This window comes from Xenopus tropicalis, chromosome 6 (assembly GCF_000004195.4).
Source record: "Xenopus tropicalis strain Nigerian chromosome 6, UCB_Xtro_10.0, whole genome shotgun sequence".
NCBI lineage: Eukaryota > Metazoa > Chordata > Amphibia > Anura > Pipidae > Xenopus > Xenopus tropicalis.
This window is the reverse complement of record NC_030682.2, coordinates 28,756,724-28,775,687: the sequence shown is the minus strand read 5'-3', so window position 1 is coordinate 28,775,687 and position 18,964 is coordinate 28,756,724. Positions and strand designations below refer to the sequence as shown.

The 18,964-nt window shown below is 39.0% G+C and overlaps 1 protein-coding gene across 5 annotated transcripts in view; it reads right to left on the bottom strand.

The window, feature by feature from the left end:
- Positions 1 to 18,964, bottom strand: part of rsu1 (Ras suppressor protein 1) — an 87,392-nt gene that overhangs the window by 52,894 nt on the left and 15,534 nt on the right. For all 5 annotated transcript variants that reach the window (XM_012964632.2, XM_012964631.3, XM_012964634.3 and 2 more), the window contains 4 exon segments: positions 18,277 to 18,397; positions 16,613 to 16,731; positions 15,178 to 15,260; positions 14,808 to 14,922 (listed from right to left, as the gene is read on the bottom strand). In XM_012964632.2, the coding sequence (XP_012820086.2) occupies positions 14,808 to 14,922; positions 15,178 to 15,260; positions 16,613 to 16,731; positions 18,277 to 18,397 (438 nt within the window).

Sequence of the window (18,964 nt, the reverse complement as noted above, 5' to 3'; positions counted from 1 at the left end):
AAAAGAGGTGTTGAGAAATATTTAATGCCACATAACATACCCAGAATAACTTCACTTGTGGTTATGTAATAAGGGGGTGGAAATGATTATGGAGAGAAAGTTTAGGACATTATCAAATACATCAGAATACCCAAGGCTATTGTGATACTAATATCTACAGTTAGTATTAGTGGTTGTATATATAGTTTATGTATGTGAGTGTATAGATTGGTAGGTGTGGGGTTGTGTGTGCTGGGTTTACTTGGATGGGTTGAACTTGATGGACTCTGGTCTTTTTTCAACCCTATGTAACTATGTAACATAAATTAGAGTCAATTAGTGGTCCAAATGTACTTTTTAATAGGGACCATATACTATAGTCCTTACATTTATATGTATCTTAGTTGTAGAACGTTGAAAATGTGCAGTAATGTGTTTATTTTTGTAATCATTAGAGATTTAATGGCGCTAAAATGGACAAAGGCCTTTAGGGCGGTGGCACACACTAAGATTAGTCGCCCGTGACAAATCTCCTCGAAATGACATCCCACCGGCGAGAATGTAAATCACCGGTGGGATGGCATATGTGTGCCATCCCACCGGCGATTTACATTCTCGCCGGTGGGATGTCATATCGGGGAGATTAGTCGCCCGTGACAAGGGAGATTTGTCTCGCTGCGACTAATCTCAGCATGTGCCACAACCCTTAGGCAATGATGGCAAACACCAACATTTACTTCAGCCACTGCTTTTCAACACAGCAAGGTTAAACATGTGGCCCCTTGTCGCCTTACCCCAGGCACCTACAGCTTTTATGCAAGACTACACAAAATGTTTTCAGGGCCCAGAGGATAATTATATGCCCCTACTTGGTGTGTAGGTGAAGAAAAAGACCTGTCCTGTACAGAGCAAAATCTGTATCTTAAAGGGATACTGTCATGATTTTTATGGGGTACTTTTTATTTCTAAATTACACTGTTTACATAGCAAATAATTCACTCTACCATTTAAAATTGTATTCTTGAACCAACAAAGGTATTTTTTTAGCTGTAATATTGGTGTGTAGGCGCCATCTCAGTGCATTGTGCCTGAGCTTTCAGAAGGAGCCAGCGCTACACATTGCAACTGCTTTCAGGTAACCTATTGTTTCTCCTACTCCCATGTAACTGGAGGAGTCCCAAGCTGGACTTGGATTTCTTACTATTGAGTACTATTCTGATACCTACTGGGAGCTGGTATCTTGCTCCCTTCCCATTGTTCTGCAGCTGGAAGGGGGGGGAAATCACTCCAACTTACAGCGCAGCAGTAACGTGTGAACTTCAAGGAAAGGGAAGGGACCTTTGCCATTGACTTCTGCATGAACTTGGCAAATTTAATCTAATTGAATCTTGTCAAAGTTGCAGCGTGTTTTCTCTGCGACTTTTTCTGAAACAAATTCGAACCAAGTTTAAAATTAAAAATTGATATAGATAGTAAATGAGCCCCTTAATGCTGTATAATGATTTAGAGTAGAGCTGGGCGGTATGACCAAAAATTTATATAACGGTATTTTTCAAAATTATATTGGTGTCACGATATTTGACGGTATTTTTTTTTTCCATGCATGATTAGGTGTTAACCCCATTTCCTAATAAATTAGAGAATAATTACTGCAGTATTGAAAATCAGAGTCAGGCAAGCGAAGGATCGGCAACAGAAAGTCATAAGGTAAATCAGGCAGGCCTAGTTTCCCAGGCAAGGCCGCAGACAACATAGCACAGGAGGAGGCGTTTGATAGCTTTAAATACCCCCCACGCATGCGCAGAACCGGCGCCGTCAGCGCGTCACAGACGTGCACCCTTTGACACGTACGTGTGCTGTGACGCACGCGCACCTGGACGCGCGTGCGCAACGTCCCGCGGACAACGGGACGTGCGTGCGCACGCAAGGAGGCGCGCGAGACCGGCCCGCACGGGTGAGTACCCTGACACCCCGGTATTGCGGTATCTGAAAAATGAAAATAGTTTAAAAAAAAAAAAAACACCGGTATTCGGTATTAAACGGAATATCGCCCAGGCCTAATTTAGAGGTCTTTAGAAGTCCCTAGACCACATGGCATGCATGTATACAAGTCACAAAACTGTTATGTCTAACACCCTGTGGTGTATAACATTTTCAAGAAAATTCATTTTTTTTTTTATAATACATGGGTGGAAAACAATTTGCTCAGTTGTGGGGAGTATACTTCTCATCATGATGGCTGACTTTACCTTTCCCACCAACAGATAGTTTGACAATAAATCGTCCTGTCTTCCATTATGGCAGGGACACAAAGGCCGCAGTATGAAGCAATCTTTGTCCCAAAAGGCTAAAGCAACAGATTAGCCAGTTTGGCTCAGTGACTGCATATCAGCATGAAGACAAAAAAAGGAAAGGAGGCTTTCACTTGAGCAGCCTTATGGTAATTAAAGGAACAAAACACCAACCAAAAACTATCAAAGTAATTAAATTTAATGTACTGCTGCCCTGCACTGGTAAAAGCTGTTTGCTTCAGAAACCCTACTATAGTTTATATAAATAAGCTGCTGTGTAGCCATGGGGGCAGCCATTCACACTGGAAAAAAGGCACAGGTTACATAGCAGGTAACTGATAAGCTATGTGGAGTTTTACAGTGTTTATCTTTTATCTGCTTTGTAGCCTGTGACATTTAGCCCTATATCCATTTGAATGGCTAGCCCAATGGTTACAGAGCAACTTATTTATATAAACTATAATAGTGTTTCTGAAGCAAACACACCAGTTGTACCAGTGCATGAAAAACAGCACATTATATTTCAATTACTTTGATATTTTTATCTTTTGGTGTTACTGTTCCTTTAAGCAAGTCACTACGTAACTGAAATGTTACAACTCAGTAAATATGAACCTTTTTTTGTGAATTCCTCCATTACCTTTGCCCATCTGAGCAGCTTTAAGTTTTAGTCTGCATCAGCCAAACATGATAGCAGCGCCAATACATATATCTAGGAATCATAATATTTAGCAGAGAAATGTTGCATGTACACAGTAACCCCGCCTTCATCCCTTCCTATATGTTAAACAGAGAGCAAAATGAAATGTATATATAAATGTCAGAAAATAAATATTAAACCAGAGCTTTAGCTGATCCAGGCAGGATAATCACACAAATAACCCACTGATAGAACGCAGACACAAGGAAAGGGAGATTTCACTTCCGATGTGTTAAAACTTGGTGACTTCCAAGGCACATCCTGTAAGTAAAGGATTTATTAACTTAATTAAGGGAGGCTGTGCAACTGACACATTAAAGTCATTTTGAATTTCAACCTAAGTACCTGAAATCCAGTTTTATTAGAGGTTAAGGAAGGGATCAAGCAGAACATGCTTTGCGCAACCTGAAGCGGCGAGCATATGTAAAATTGCAAGTGACAAGTTCGTCAGTTTCAAATTTTGGTTTTTACTCTTGAGCTTTGAATTTTTATTGCTTCAGAGCTGGAAGTTAAGGCTCAGTAATGAGAATGCTGAATATAACAACACTAAAAGAAGGGAACAATCGCAGCTCAATATAAAGCACGCACTCACTGTTTCATCACCAGTATTCTTTGAGCTATTGTTAAATAGCATCTAAATAAGGGTTTCTCATCTTTTCTCAAATGAAAACACAATCAGTGTCAGAAGACAGAGAAAAGGACCTTGTTTTAATTACTTTCAACTGTAAGGGCTGTGGCACACGGGGAGATTAGTCGCCTGTGACAAATCTCCCTTGTCGCGGGCAAATAATCCCACCGGCGAGAATGTAAATCCCTGGTGGGATGGCATACGCAGAGCCTGCGATTTGCCCAAATCACAGAAGTTGCCATCCCACCAGCGATTTACATTTTCGCCGGTGGGATGTCATATTGGGGAAATTAGTCGCCCACAACAAGGGGGATTTGTCGCTGGCGACTAATCTCCCCGTGTGCCACAGCCCTAAGAAGAAATTTGAAGACAAAAAGGAACACCAAGAGCCCCAATAGTGTAATATGTTTTTACAAGGAGTAATGGTAGAATAAACAAATAAATACTCACAAGCCAGGGTTACCAATAGGCAACCACTGTATAGGCAGGTGGGGAGATTGTCCTGACCCCACTCAGGAATAAGAAGTCGCTCTCTGTAGAAGGAAGAAAAATGGGGATGACACCCCTCCACTCGGGGTGGACTCGGTATAGTGATAAGACAAAACAGAGGCGCCAAAAGGATAAAATTAGCTAAAAACACTTAAAAACCCAATGGGTAATTCAGAGGAGGTAGTAGTAAGCTTACCTCCTCCAGGCAGACACCAACAAAAGTGGTAATTTTCAGTAATAGTTTATTCACAACAATATTGCTAGCTTACCTCCTCCAGGCAGACACCAACAAAAGTGGTAATTTTCAGTAATAGTTTATTCACAACAATATTGCTATTGCAATATTGTTGTGAATAAACTATTACTGAAAATTACCACTTTTGTTGGTGTCTGCCTGGAGGAGGTAAGCTTACTACTACCTCCTCTGAATTACCCATTGGGTTTTTAAGTGTTTTTAGCTAATTTTATCCTTTTGGCGCCTCTGTTTTGTCTTATCACTAAGAAGAAATTTGACTGAATTGTGGTGGTCAATCCCATATGTAATTTACGATTCAGATTCGGTTTGGTATTCGGACGAATCCTTTACGGAGGATAAAAGGTTAGGCCAAATCTGAAAACAGTGGATTTGGTGCATCCCTAGTTGTTTTAATCACACTATAACTACAAGGAAATAGGACATTGTACCTAAAACATGCATAGTGGAAGAAATAAAGTTGATTTTTAGAAATTTCCTAAAACCCACCAACATTGGCAGAGCTTTTCAGTTTTGGAGTAGAGAGACATATTTTCATAAAAATATACTTTTTATTTAGCAAGTGCCATTGGGAAATCCTAAATTAAAAATTGCCATTTTAAGAACTAAGGGCCGCCCCCTGGGATCATACGATTCACGGTGCACACAAACAAACCACCCTTCTTCCTGTTACAGTCAGAGCTGCATTATTTCCTGTCAGCTGATCTCTGCGGGAGCACACAACCAATCACTAAATGGTGGCTCAAGGGAGAAGATGTAAAAAGGCAATATTTACTGATATATATATATATATTCCAGTTTGGTAAGATTCTGTTGGTTAAGTATTCATTCTGGTGATATAGTTTTCCTTTTTAACACCGACAAAAACAAGAAACCAATAACAATGTGGTAAGGAAGATGCAATAAAACCACTAACAATGTCATAACAACTCATTTACTACGCTCAACATCATGGAGGCAGACCATGGCAATACAGAAGCGGGGCTATGACGTGGCACTTGTGATTGGCCAATCAACGCCTCAATCTTAGAGAATCCTGCCCGGTTTTCCAAACAGGGAAAGCCAGGCAGGTAATTTTGACCTGGATAGCCCTACTGAAAACCAGGCTGTCCAGGTTTAAACCGGACAGGTCGCAACCCAATTTGTACACACTTTTAACACAAGGTGTTTTTATTCGGCTTGAATGCAGCTGTCAACTGCCCCTTTAAAAGAATTAGAGAAAACACAAACATAGTATATAGTTGCTTCCAATTAATTAAATTAGGATAATATAAACGTCAACAACTACACCAATATTTCAAGCAAAGGCACAAGAGCAGAACCAAAGGATGTACACTCAGTAAACAACTTTGCAAAAGTATTCAAGATCACTGCAAAGGTCATCAGAATCATTAGAGAGCCTTGAAGGTATTTTATAATACATTATTCTTCTAACACAATAAAAGAGGAAAGATTAAAACCTAAAGACCAGGCCCCAGTGATCAAATGAATGCAGAATGGTGTCATCATTTAACTTCTGTGATCAACAATCTGTCACAACTAAGGAACTGCAGCCGGGTATTACAGCAGCCTATTGATGTGATGGACTCGTGAGCTCACAGTTCCAGATACATGATCAATTGCGGATTACTCTGGTAAGAGCTAGCGAGCACTGTAGTTAGGCTTGCCGCTGAATTTCTTAACCCTTTAGTCGGCAATGCTTATTAGCAGACATGTATGAATAGGGAAATTTGTATTTCTTCATGCAAAATTATGTAATTTTATAGAATAAAATAAAAGTATTAATTTAGGAATAGTTTGTATTTATGCATGTTTATTACATACAGGTGCTTCCATGGCAGGTATATCACAATATGGGCAGGCTAGGCAAGTTCTTGTTAGGCTCAGCTCTGATTCCATGCAGTTTGCCTTCAGGAACAGAACCAGTAAAGGTGGTGTTTGTAGAAATTGAACCAGTAAAGGTTACAGTAGATAGTGATATTCTTAGACAATTGGTGTTTTTGTTTTATTATTTGTGGTCTTTGAATGATTTAGCTTTTTGTTCAGCAGCTCTCTAGTTTGGAATTTCAGCAGCTGTCTGGTTGCTAGGGTCCAGTTTAACCTAACAACCAGGCAATGATTTGAAAGAGAGACAGGAATATGAATAGAGGATAACCTGAATAAAAAGCCAAGTAATAAAAGCAATAAAAAATTCCCTCACAGAGCAGTAGTTTTTGGCTGCAGGGGTCAGTGACCCCCATTTGAAAAGTGAAAAGAGTCAGAAGAGAAAGGCAAATAATTAAATCTATAAGACCAATTGAAAAAGGATAGGCCATTCTATAACATACAAAAAGTTATTTGGAAGATGAATCACTTCTTTAAAATTTAGTATGATGCAGAGAGTGATATTGAGAAAATTTCCATTTGTTCTTCATTATTTATTATTTGCGTTTTTTGTTAAAACCTCCAGTTTGGAATTTCAGCACCTATCTGGTTACCAGGGTCTAAATTACCTTACCAACCAGGCAGTGGCTTGAATGAGAAACTGAAATATGAACAGGAGAGGGCCTAAAAAAAAGATAAGTAATAAAACGTAACCTTAACAATAGTTTTTTTTTTTTTTTTGCTGTCAGGGTCAGTAACCCCTCATTCAAAAGTAGGAAGAGTCTGAAGAAGGCAAATAATTCAAAAACTATACAAAATAAAAAATGAAGACTAAATGAAACGTTGCTAAGAACTGTTATTCTATAACTTACAAGAAGTTACCTTAAATGTGAACTACCCCTTTAAAGGAAAAGGAAAGGTGAAAACTAAGTAAGCTTTATCAGAAAGCACTCACAGAAATGCTGTACTGAGTCCTCTATCAAAAGAAACGCAGGATTTCTTGTCTCCTCTTATGTAAACATGTTCTTAGGGTATCGGACTTCCTCTCTTGGAAAAATCCCTCATTCCCGGGGCCGGAGTCCGCCCATTTCTCTCCTCTCCTGCTATCCCAAGAATTCATGAAACTCACTCGCCCCCCCTTACAAATGTGTAATCTGAGCTATAACAGCTAGAGCTGTAGCAGAAAGCTACTTAAAATGGCATCTGCTATCTTAAACAAACAGAGAAAGATTCTGGGGCTGTTTACTCAGGTATGGTAATGATTTCTGCAGAATAAATATATTGTCCTAGGTGGCACTAATGTGGCTATTCTATTTATTGGCAGTAAAATGCGAAAATGACTTTCCTTCTCCTTTAACAAGGTAAGGGGCAGTAACTCTGCACACAAAAGAAATAAGGAAAAAATTGGTGGCATTCTGCAAATATTTTACATTAAATGGGTTGGCCTGTCAGGGTACTCAGGGTATCGTGCAGCAGCAAGGCCCCTTTGGGCCCCACTGGGCAGTTCCCACGAGCATTTTTATTTCAACCACAGAGCTATGTCATATTAATAGCATTTAGAACATTTTCATATCTAATGGTTGGTCTAGGTTGGATGTCAACTTCTTTGGTGAGTCCCAAAAGGCCAAGTAAATCACTGGCCATAACACACTTAAGCTGGCTGTACATTATAACATTTGCTCACTTGGCAAGATTGCAAAACAAATGGATCTTTCCCCGATATGCTCACCTAAGGTGGGTGATATTGAGCTTATTAGATCGTTTAGCCCTAGGGCCAAATGATCGAATTACAACCTCTACAGGAGTGGTGCAAAGCGAGGACCACATCAATGAGCCAATGCGGTCCCCGATCCAACTAAAAAATCAAGCCTGCCCGATTTTCTGCCAAATATTGGTTGGGTAGGGCCATCCAGGGTCCCCATACACAGGCAGATAATCTGCCGAATCCACCCATGTATGGCGCCTTTAGTCAGCTAAAAATAAGGCACTTTTGTGTAAAACATAGCAGCCTGGGCTACTTTTGTCATCAAGTCTGCAGTCTGTCAGGTTTTCCCAAAGACCAACATGATTCTTGGGACAGTGCTGGGTGAAGAGGAGTCACTGTCTGACACCAGTAATGGGAAGCCAGGCTGGAGAAATCCCAGTGTCGTTAGACAACTTCTTTACTTTTCTTCTACTTTCCTTTTTATTTCTCCTTTCTTTTTATAAATTAGCTCAATATATCAGCTATTGAATATTTAAACAGATGTCTCATTCAAGAATACAAGCTGTGTCAATTGGGAAGCAAACCAGAAAGTCACGCTGACATTTAAACATGTCAGTAATACAAGACATGAGGACATCCTAAAATGTATCTCCACCTTTGTTTTTCTATATGAAAATAAATAAAAACAGTTTTGCAAAAAATGTGAGCCAGGTAGCATTTCACAAGCATTCGGACAGGTGACATTTATAATCTGGATCACATCACAATCCAATTAAATTGTTTATCAATGTATGAGATGTTTTGTAGCAACAGAAGAGAGCATCTTTCCTTTAAACACCTACTTAAATCAGCATCAGGGCAGACTCGAAAATCTACTGATTTAGATAAATGCAGTGTCCAAAGCTGCTGAAAACATCACATATCCCTCAAATGGTTGGATTCGGCTAAACAACAAAAACTTTCACTATCAAAAACATTTTGTAAGATTTTTTTTGGGTTTAAGGGGAAATATTAGTGTCCAAAGTATTTCTGATTATCATGCTAAAACAGTTTTGCAGTTGCATTTCACTAGGAAAGTGCTTCTTTAAAATCTGCCCTGTTCAAGCATGTGAAGTAGGTGGGGGCATGAAATAAATGGCCTCCTTCTTGTCTCAAACAATTTGTCTTCTCTTTTCAAATTATTTCCAAACTCTTTCACTCAAAGGAGTTTCCCTTTCCCTTTATGCCAAAGTCAGACAACTGCTAAGTAGCTTATGAGTGGCAGTTGTTTATAGAGCTCCTGAGTGGAAGTTTATAGAGCTCTGTGAGCCCTGTACTGGGCAGCATATTCTACCTTGCTTTGCTCGTGCCAAGGCGTTGGGTCATGTTTGCATACTAGCTTCTGTGCCAAGCTGTTGCTTGGTTTGGAAGAAACAGGAATATATTTGTTCAAAATCTCACTTGTTTTCATTTTGACCCATGTGTCATCTTTATATCTTTGTGTCGGACTGGTATACCCAAATCCTGGGCCCACCATCCGGCTGCCGCAGCATTTAATTTCCCTACCCCTGCCTTCTGCTCCTCACCACACTCCCCTTCCCCTGCTTACTGGCCAACATCAATCACAGTGAAACATTTAAAGATGGCTGTGTGTCCCTCAGTGGAAAAGAGAACTGTCTTTAATTTTGTTGGCTTCCCCAAAGAGAGACACAAGTGAACACATGGCACAGCCATGTTTCTGCCGGCTATGGATACCATGATCAGCACTGTCTACTGCGCTTGTGGTTCTGGTGTTTCCCAGTCATACTAGGGCTCATTTATAAAGCATGAGCGAAGTGCCCTAATCAAATGCAAATCTCCATATTTGTTAACCTTAATGCAGCATTTATTGCCAGAGCTAGAAAGCTGTATTATCTGCTACAGCTGGTGTGCAATACAGGTGTAATTTAGAGTCTGCTTTTCATGAATCTATCAAAAGCTGCAGCATGCATCCAGCGGGGATAGACAAATGTCAAGTATTTTTCCCCAGTGGGCAAGCTGTACTATGGCGTTTGAATAGTTACAAATAACAGGAAAGGACTTCACCGATCTGTGGTTAAAGTATTGGCATGTATCCTTGGGTAATTAGACTGCATTCCTAGGGATCGTGAGGCAGTAAAAGCATCAACTGTTCGAGTCCCAGATCCATATGTAAATGTATATGACTTATTTATCAATGCAAATGCTGTTGCTATTGACTTCAGTCTTGTATAGTTCCACAAAATATATGAACCGCTGTACACAAACATACAGTGTGCGCAGTACAACTTCTAATCAAGTTTGGCGCCGGCAGATATGGAATATTAAGCAAGTTGCTGTTCGGGGCCAAGTTAACAAATATGTTAATAAGACTAAGAAGTAATGATATACAGACATAGTGTGCCCTCTATTTCCAATAAAGGCATCTGACAAATCCTCAGAGTGGGTACCTCCACTCCATCTTCCAGTGATAGCAAACGAATATGTCTAGCTCAAGCCCACAATCCATCATTTCTACATCATTCCAGTGTCAGAAGTGGTGTTTAGGCTTCATCAATAACCCTGTTTAAGGATGACACATATGCAGAGTTCAATTGATTAACTTTACTTATGAGCAATTGCTATTTGTTTTTTTCCATTGTGTTATGGATTAGACTATAAACTGTTCCCAGTAATTACGAATGGCCCTCTACTTTGACATTGAAGCACAATTACGCTACTCTGTACTAAAGTGTCTGCGGATAATATGGCAGGGGCAATTACATACTAATAAACCCATTATGGTGCTTTTTGAGCCAAACACCAATTGTTTAATCCATTAGGAAATAAAGGAATGATGTTTTATCTTGTAGATCTACAATGAAGAAGCAACACAATCGTCCTAGCTGCATTCTAGGTTTCCCAGAATGCAGAAGTAGACGTCCCTGTACCAATGGTGTATGATATATAACGACCATAAAAGAGACACTTAAAGAAAAGTAAAGAAAGTTGAAGTAAGTTTAAAGGAGAAGGAAAGACATTTTGGCATTTTACTGCTGATAGATTCACCACTTAAGTGCAAGCTAGAACACTATATTTATTCTGCAGAAAGCTTTACCATACCTGAGTAAACAGCCCTAGAAGCTCCCTCTGTTTATTTAAGATAGCAACTGCCATTTTAGCTTGGTCTCCGTAGCTTCCATGTTGCAGCTCTATGGGCTGGTAGCTCAGATTACATATTGCTAAAGGAGAAGGGAAGTGAGTTTTATAAATTCTTATGGGAGGGGGAGAAGGAGAGGGGAGAGACCTGCGCAGACTCTGGCCCCAGGAATGAAGGATTTTTTCTGATAGAGGAAGTCTGACACAGAAGAACATATTTACAAAAAAGGAGACAAGAAATCCTGTTTCTTTTCATAGAGGACTTTTTGTGAGTGCTTATGGCTGTATTTACATAGACCTGATAAAGCTTACTTAGGTTTTAGCTTTCCTTCTCCTTTAAGTAACCAACTGTTTACCTATTACAGAGCTTTTCAGTGCTGCAATAACCACTTCACTCTTTGGTAACAAGGTACACAAGTCCCAAAAGGTCTTAAATGCTTACAAAAGATATTTCCACAACCCAAAAGGAGAATAGGACCAAGTCTGTGTTTGGGGAATGCCCAGAAGTGGTAAGGAGAAAAAAAAAAAGAATAAGAATGAAAATTAATAGGCTACAGAGTACATTTTCCTCTGGCTATCTGTGCTGCAACTTTATGGTAACCAGAGGTCATCTCTGTCCTCTCAATTCCACTCTATACCCGCCAAGGGAGTTTCAATACATGAGAATTTAAAATGGGTTTTCTTTATAGTGTAGAAAAGACTGAACATTTTGATGCTGTTGCAATTGCAAGGGAAAAAAAAACTCATTTAGTTTAAATCTGATCTCTCATGTGTCTTTTCCAGAAAAAATTATTTGAGGGAATAAACAGCTTGTACTAAATAGTCATTTTTTCCACCTGTCAATTTTCTCCTCTCAGTTTTCCCTGTAGCACTTTAGAAAGATACATCAAAGTGAACATCACTTCCTAGGGAAATTCATTGTGCTGGAATGTCACGGATTCTTAGATGGACCGTAAGCAGAGATATAGACATGGATAAACAGACAGCAGATAGACAGACAGACGGGAGGGAAAGAGACCAGACTTTGCCACAATACGTCACTCATAGACATGAATATAATAAACCTACAAAGCACAATATAGCAATAAAGGAAGATACTGGCATATCATCTATTGGTGCCACAAATGCAAGAGTGTGGAGTCCCTATAAGGACAATATTGCATGTCAGCGCGCTGGCTAGGCTGAAGCACACAAGATTGATCGTGCTAATTGCATCTGCCACTTTGTTTGAGCTCCCTGTTTCAATCTTGACTTCTCGTCAGACACTATTCTGGTTGTTAAACGGTGGGAATACGGAAAGCGACAGCTATAGTCATTCTTTGGTGATTTATATCGCTGGCTGAAACTTGGTTGTAGCGGTGCCTCATGATTTATACTTCCCTATGACTTTTCTTTTCTGGGTAGAACATTCCACAGGATTCAGAATGTATGTGCTCATTTGGGTCACCCTAACCATCTTGCAGCCCTAAGAGATGCCAGCATTTACACGTGGCTCTTACAGAAGTATAACATATGTGATGTGTCTTGAAAGTGACAGACATTTTTTGTGGGATAGATGAATTATTGGTCTTCTGTAAGGAAAAATTACACCATAAACAGGATTGGCAAGACAGAATCTCACACACAGTCTATAGACATCTGCAGTAATATATTCTAAGAGTTTCTCACTTTGCAAAGCCATTTATGCATGTATTTGCAAGGGTACATTAGTAAAGCCTTACACATTACAATTCTTCCATTTTGGGGATAAATGAACATGTAAAACCAGAATTTAATAGAATGAGTACCATATACAATATTAAAGGGGTTGTTCACCTTTAAATTAACTTTCAGTATGATATAGAAAGTACTAATGAGACAGTTTGCAACTGGTTTATTTATTAAATATTCTAATTAACAAGAAGAAAATATGAACAAAAGTGAGAAGAAGACAAGAAACAGAGAAAAGGGAGAGTGAGAAGACAGGAGAAAAGCAAGAAAAGAGAGGAGGTGGTCTTCACTTCTGTATTATTTGTGATTTTTTAATTATTTAGCATTTTGTTCAGCAGTTTGGAATTTCAGCAGTTGCTAGGGCCCAATCTAACCTAGCAACCAGGCAGTGGTTTGAAAGAGAGACAGGAATATAAGGAAGGCATAAATAGGATAGAATAGTTTTTTGTCTGCTGGGGTCAGTGACCCCTATTTAAAAGTTGGAAAAAATTAAAATAATAATTAAAAATAAAAACAAATGAAGACCAATTGAAAAATTGCCAAGAATAGGCTGTTTAATAACAGACAGAAAGTTAACCTGAAGGTGAACCACCTATTTAATTTATTTGTCTTTACATGCATGGCAGAGCTGAATGCCACTCCAGCCACAAAGACCAACTGCATGGTAGGGGACAAAGGCAGAGGCTACCTGGAAGGTACAAAGGGGTTGGAGAAGGAGAGGCCTGTGACTTTCATATTAGGGTTGATATTCATAGCCAAGGTTACAGTGGGTAATGCCCTGTGACTAAAACATAGGTGTGAATGCCCATTCTGGAAATATGTGTATCCTGTACACTGGGGCCTTGAAGATTTGAGAAAACTGTTTCCCCTTTGTATGAACATACAAAAAGAAACTTAGGGTTAGAAAAATAAAAGTTTTATTCCAAAAAATATGCCTGGATGCATATGCCTTGCATAAACTCTTTGCTCAGTCACCCTCAGCGGCTGTGTATATTCCCCACCAACACTCAATAACGCACACTTTTCATGCCCTGGGGGTCAGTCAGCAAATGCAAAAACATCCAAGGGGGTGAACAGAATACACTCTGAAAGAGTTCCTGTGTATAAAGCCTCATAAGTTAATACAAAACATCTGAATACAATGGAGTTTCAGAATAATAAAAACAGTCACCTGTGAACCTTCTATGTTAAAGAGGTGGTTTACCTTCAGGTTAACTTTCAGTATGTTGCAGAATGGCCAGTTCTAAGTAACTTTTTAGTTGGTCTTCATTATTTATTTGTTTATAGATTTGGAAACAATTGCCTTCTTCTTACTCTTTCCAGCTACAACTGGGGGTCACTGACCCCAACAGTCAAAAAACTATTGCCCTTTTAGGCAACAATTGTATTGTTAATGTTATCTTTATTATGTTATTAGTTATCTTTCTATTCAGGGCCTCTTCTATTTATATTCCAGTGTCTCTTTCAAACCAACTGATTGCTATGGTAGTTTGGACCCTAGCAACTGGCTGATAGCTGCTGAAATTACAAACTGGAGAGTAAAATAATTAGGAAAACCACAAATAATAAAAAAAAAAAAATGAAGACCAATCTCAAGTATAACTTTCTACATCATACTAAAAGTTAATTAAAAGGTAAACAAACCCTATAATGCTCTATAGCTAAGCCATTGGCCCAAGACAACATATCTGTGTAATATAACATAAAGAAAAGTTGGATGTGCATATTATGCTTAAGAAACAGAACAATAAAACAGATATCTGAAGTCAGTCCCAAAGTAAGGGAAACTTTGGGGCAGATTTATGAAATATTGATGTGGAGAATCCTGAAGAATTCCCAGCCCTTTGACATTTTCCCTATTGTAGAAAACTTTCTCAGTAGTCTGGAATTTTTTAACAGGTAGACATATTTATCAGAATCAACACCTATGCCTGTGCCTCAGGAAGCGGGCTGCTGGATGTGATAACCATTGAGAGAAAGACATTTCTGTGCATAAAGATTTTAAAATTCAGTTCTTATTTAATGCACTGGATACAAATGGATCAAAACCTTACCAAGTTCAGGGGGCAGGACTGTTAGCCTATTTCCTTGTATATGTAGCTCTTTAAGCTGGGTGAGATCCCCTATTTCCTTAGGCAATGATATCAGGTCATTATCCCGAAGACTGATCTAGAAAGGGAAACAAAAACACAAAAGTTGCCATGGCATTAAATGGGAAATAAAGCGCGACTCAGCTATTATTCCGTCGCTCTCTTTCAGAATTCCAATTTATTTACACAAATGTGCTGATAGACAAGCAGCCGTGCTGGGTCAGTAGCTTGTGCTGAAAAATAAAGCACACTACTTCTTAAATTGACTAGACTCCAGTCTTACAAGGGCTGCGAAAGTGAATTGATTTTCCAGGAATTTAGATAAATTACTTACTATCTGCAACTTCGTGAGCTTCCCGATATCTGGCGGCAGGATTTCAAAATCGTTGTCACTTAGATAGAGTGCGCGCAGGGTGGCTGCAAATTAAACAGCAATATATAAACAGGGCGGTGTGTAGCCCCAACCACTTCAGCGGTGATCAATAAAAAGCAGTCAGCTCTGATTAATAACCCCGACGTGGTGAAAAGCCTTTGACACATCCAGGGCTCACAATAATAACAGGCAGGTCAGGCGCAGATTTAGTGGCTTATGGCACGGCTTGTCCGTACAGGAAAACATTTATATCCAAAGGCCTGACACAATTAACAGTTTCTTCTGCTGCGAACGGTGCCCTTTATTTTGTGGCTGTCACGTAGAGGGTTTCCTTTACCGGCGGTGCTGTACTTTTATAGACTGATCTAAATATTACTGTCGTAAAGAAGTCACTGTCTGTTTCATACAGGTATGGGATCCATTATCCAGAAATCCCTTATTCAGAAAGTTCTGAATTACAGGAAGGCCATCTACAATAAACTTCATTATAAGCAAATAATTCTAATTTTTAAAAATAATTTTCCCTTTCTCTGTAATAATAAAACAGTACCTTGTACTTGATCCCAACTAAGGTATAATTAATCCTTATTGGAGGCAAAATAATCTATTGGGTTTAATTAATTTTTAAATAATTTATTATAGACTTAAGGTATCCAAATTACGGAAAGATCCCTAATCCAGAAAACCCCAGGAAAACCGCAGGACCCCAGGAACATTCTGGATATAAGGTCCTATGCCTGTACCAGGTATTTACTAGTGAATTTAACATAAAATCCTATATATTTTTAGAACAATATTTTTCCATGTGGGATTATAGAGTACTCGTGGGATGTGTCAGTAATCTATTTCTATTAAACACGCGAGTATAGCAAGCTGTACATTTGTTCTGTGTAATTAACTGTAAAAATCCCCACTAAATGAGCTGCTCCCATAATGTGTGCATTATTATCGTATAGCAGTAGTACTGTGGACCATAGAGGTTTTATGCTTGCATCTGCTCTTCTTTAGCGCTTTATTTTACCAGCTCTCTTATCTGGAAACCTGTTATCCAGAAAGCTCTGAATTATGGAAAGGCCATCTCCCATAGAGTCCACTATAATCAAAAAATTCACATTTTTAAAAATGATTTAAATTTTTTCTGTAATAATTAAACAGTACCTCTTACTTGGAGGCATCTCAGCTGAATGAATTCATATTGGTGGAAAGACAGTCCTATTGGTTCTGTTTTATGTTTAAATATTTATTAACAGCCTTAAGGTATGGAGATCTAAATTATGGAAAGATCCCTTATACAGAAAAGCACAGATCCCAAGCAGTCAAGATAATAGTTTGTATACCCATACTTCAGCATATACACAGGATTAAATGTCTTACAGGCTACAGTGCTATTTCTTACTTAGATAAAAGAAATTTCCGGGCAGGGAGTTCTCATTCATGTTGTTGTAGGTCAGGTCAAGGACTTCCAAAGCAGGCAAGGAGCCAAACCCACGTGGTAAACTGTTTAACCTGTTCATACTGACCAGCACAAACACAGGATTAGATATGTTTAAAACATAAGATTTAAATAAATAAAAATATACATAAGATTTCAAAATAGCAGACAATTAGGGGGTGATAAATAAAGGACGCTATGTTTGCCCATGTGCAGTAGCTATAGCAGCCAATCAGTAGGTAGCATTTACTGGTCACCTGTTTCAAAGCAAACATCTTATTGGTTGCTACGGGTTACTGCACCTGGGCAAACATAGTGCCCTTTATTGCACATGGGGCTTAGTCTCTATTTCTGACAATCCACCTGGAGGGTATATTGTATCATTCAAGGAACAAGAGCGGAGCCCTCTTGTGGGTGCATGTAAATGGAGAATAAACGCAACACAAATTGTAATTTACGGAGCATCTCTTTTTCTGCATATACCAACTTGTGCTTTTGTGACGTATCTTTGGTGCTATGAATCTAAGTAGAAAAATATACGTTACGTATTCCAGTCATTACATCCCCAATCTTAAGAACCCTCGCTTTCGTGTGCCCTAATTGAACGGTGTCTGAAATCATTAGTCTATGACTGCTGACAAAGTGAGCGGTCCCCAGAGTGTGTCGGAAAGCCCTCTGCTTAAATGAACACTTCAATATACAACTCAATGCCAAAACCAATAAAGCCCAGTGCGTTAGAAACGCTTGCTGGCGTGCTATTTCAGGCATGCTGAAAAGGTATAATACAGAAAACACTAAATGGCTAATAAAAATGAGAGGCAGTAGCTAGCTTTATAGCAAAGTAAGTAGCCTCAGTTTCACAATAATGACTAGGATTTACTTCAAGGTATTTTAAATATTTTATTTTTCCTGTTTGCATGGGTTTTTCCCATGTTACGTTATACTCTGCCAAAATGCTGGGTAGGTAGATAAAATGTGTTTAGGCTGAGCAACATCAGTGCAGTAAAAAAACAAAACAAAAACAAACAAACAGATAATACTGCTAAAAATTGTTCTTTGCATTTAAGCAGGAGAAAGGAAAGGAAAAATTACTGGGGGTGTTCCAAGTTGTTTAGAACACCCCCAGCAATTTTATTTGCTTACCGACTACACTGGGCTGGCCATCAACCTCTTTAAAAATTGCACTACTGCAGAGTAATGTTTGCTGAGTGCCACCATTTTTTTCCAGCATGGCCAGAACTCATGGTAGGCAGAAGAGGCATGTGTCTAGGAACAGAGTGGGGGCGCCGGGCATGTACCATTTGGTGAACGCGCCAACCAAGGTGAGAGAAGAGGACCAGGCGGGTGTGGGGTGCTCTTGCCTTGGGTGGCCCCAATTCAACCCTGAGACTGTTTTCCAGACTTCCAGGAGTCCCTTGTTGGAACTGAGCAAGTGCATGTGCAATACAGACATTTCCCCTTGATTTCTGTACTGGGCATGTGCTCTTCTAGTATTGGGGGACATCTGGCTGGACCCCACATTCTATTTGAAATAGAAGAAGAGTGCAAGGCCAGGGTAGCAGGTAAAAACTTGGCCAGACACAGTACCCAGAGAAGAGAGAAAGCCTGTGATGAGTAAAGCAACATACCCAAGATTGAGGTGTTTGAGCTTCTGAAGGCTGCTGATCTGGGTTGGCAATTCTTCAATCTGATTATTGAAAAAGTTGAGCACTTCCAAATTTTTTAAATCGGCAATGTTTGGTGGAACAGCTAAAAGCAGATAAAGAGAAAAGAAGAATTCATTATAATTATCACAATGCAATACTGTAATATAGCCTTTTTATAGCAATATTACAACAGAAATCAACAAGGAGACAATTTACAGCAATGAAGCTTAGAGGCAAGGAAAGGTGAACTTGACAGTGGTCCTATTACTTTAGACAAGAGAAATACGATTATAACATTGCTTTACAAACAAAAAAATGAAACCTAATTTAAAGGGGATGTAAACCCATATCAGATATTACCAAATAAAAAAAAATTGTAAATCTAAGCAATTACACAATAAGCATTCATTACATATTTTCCATGGTTTTAGAGTGATTTGTAAACATAGCTGCTCTGGTGTCCTTTTCTATTCTCTGCCCTGTTGTTTCTGACATTTGAAACAATGTAGCAGAAGCCGGCTGATTAACAAACCCGTCAGGGCTGACTTTTTTCTCGTCATTGTTTACAAGACCAGAGCACAGAGATAAAAAAAAAAAATGCTTTCAAAGGCAAAATATATTTACAAATAACTTTAAAACCAATAAATATTTGTGATGAATATTTATTGAA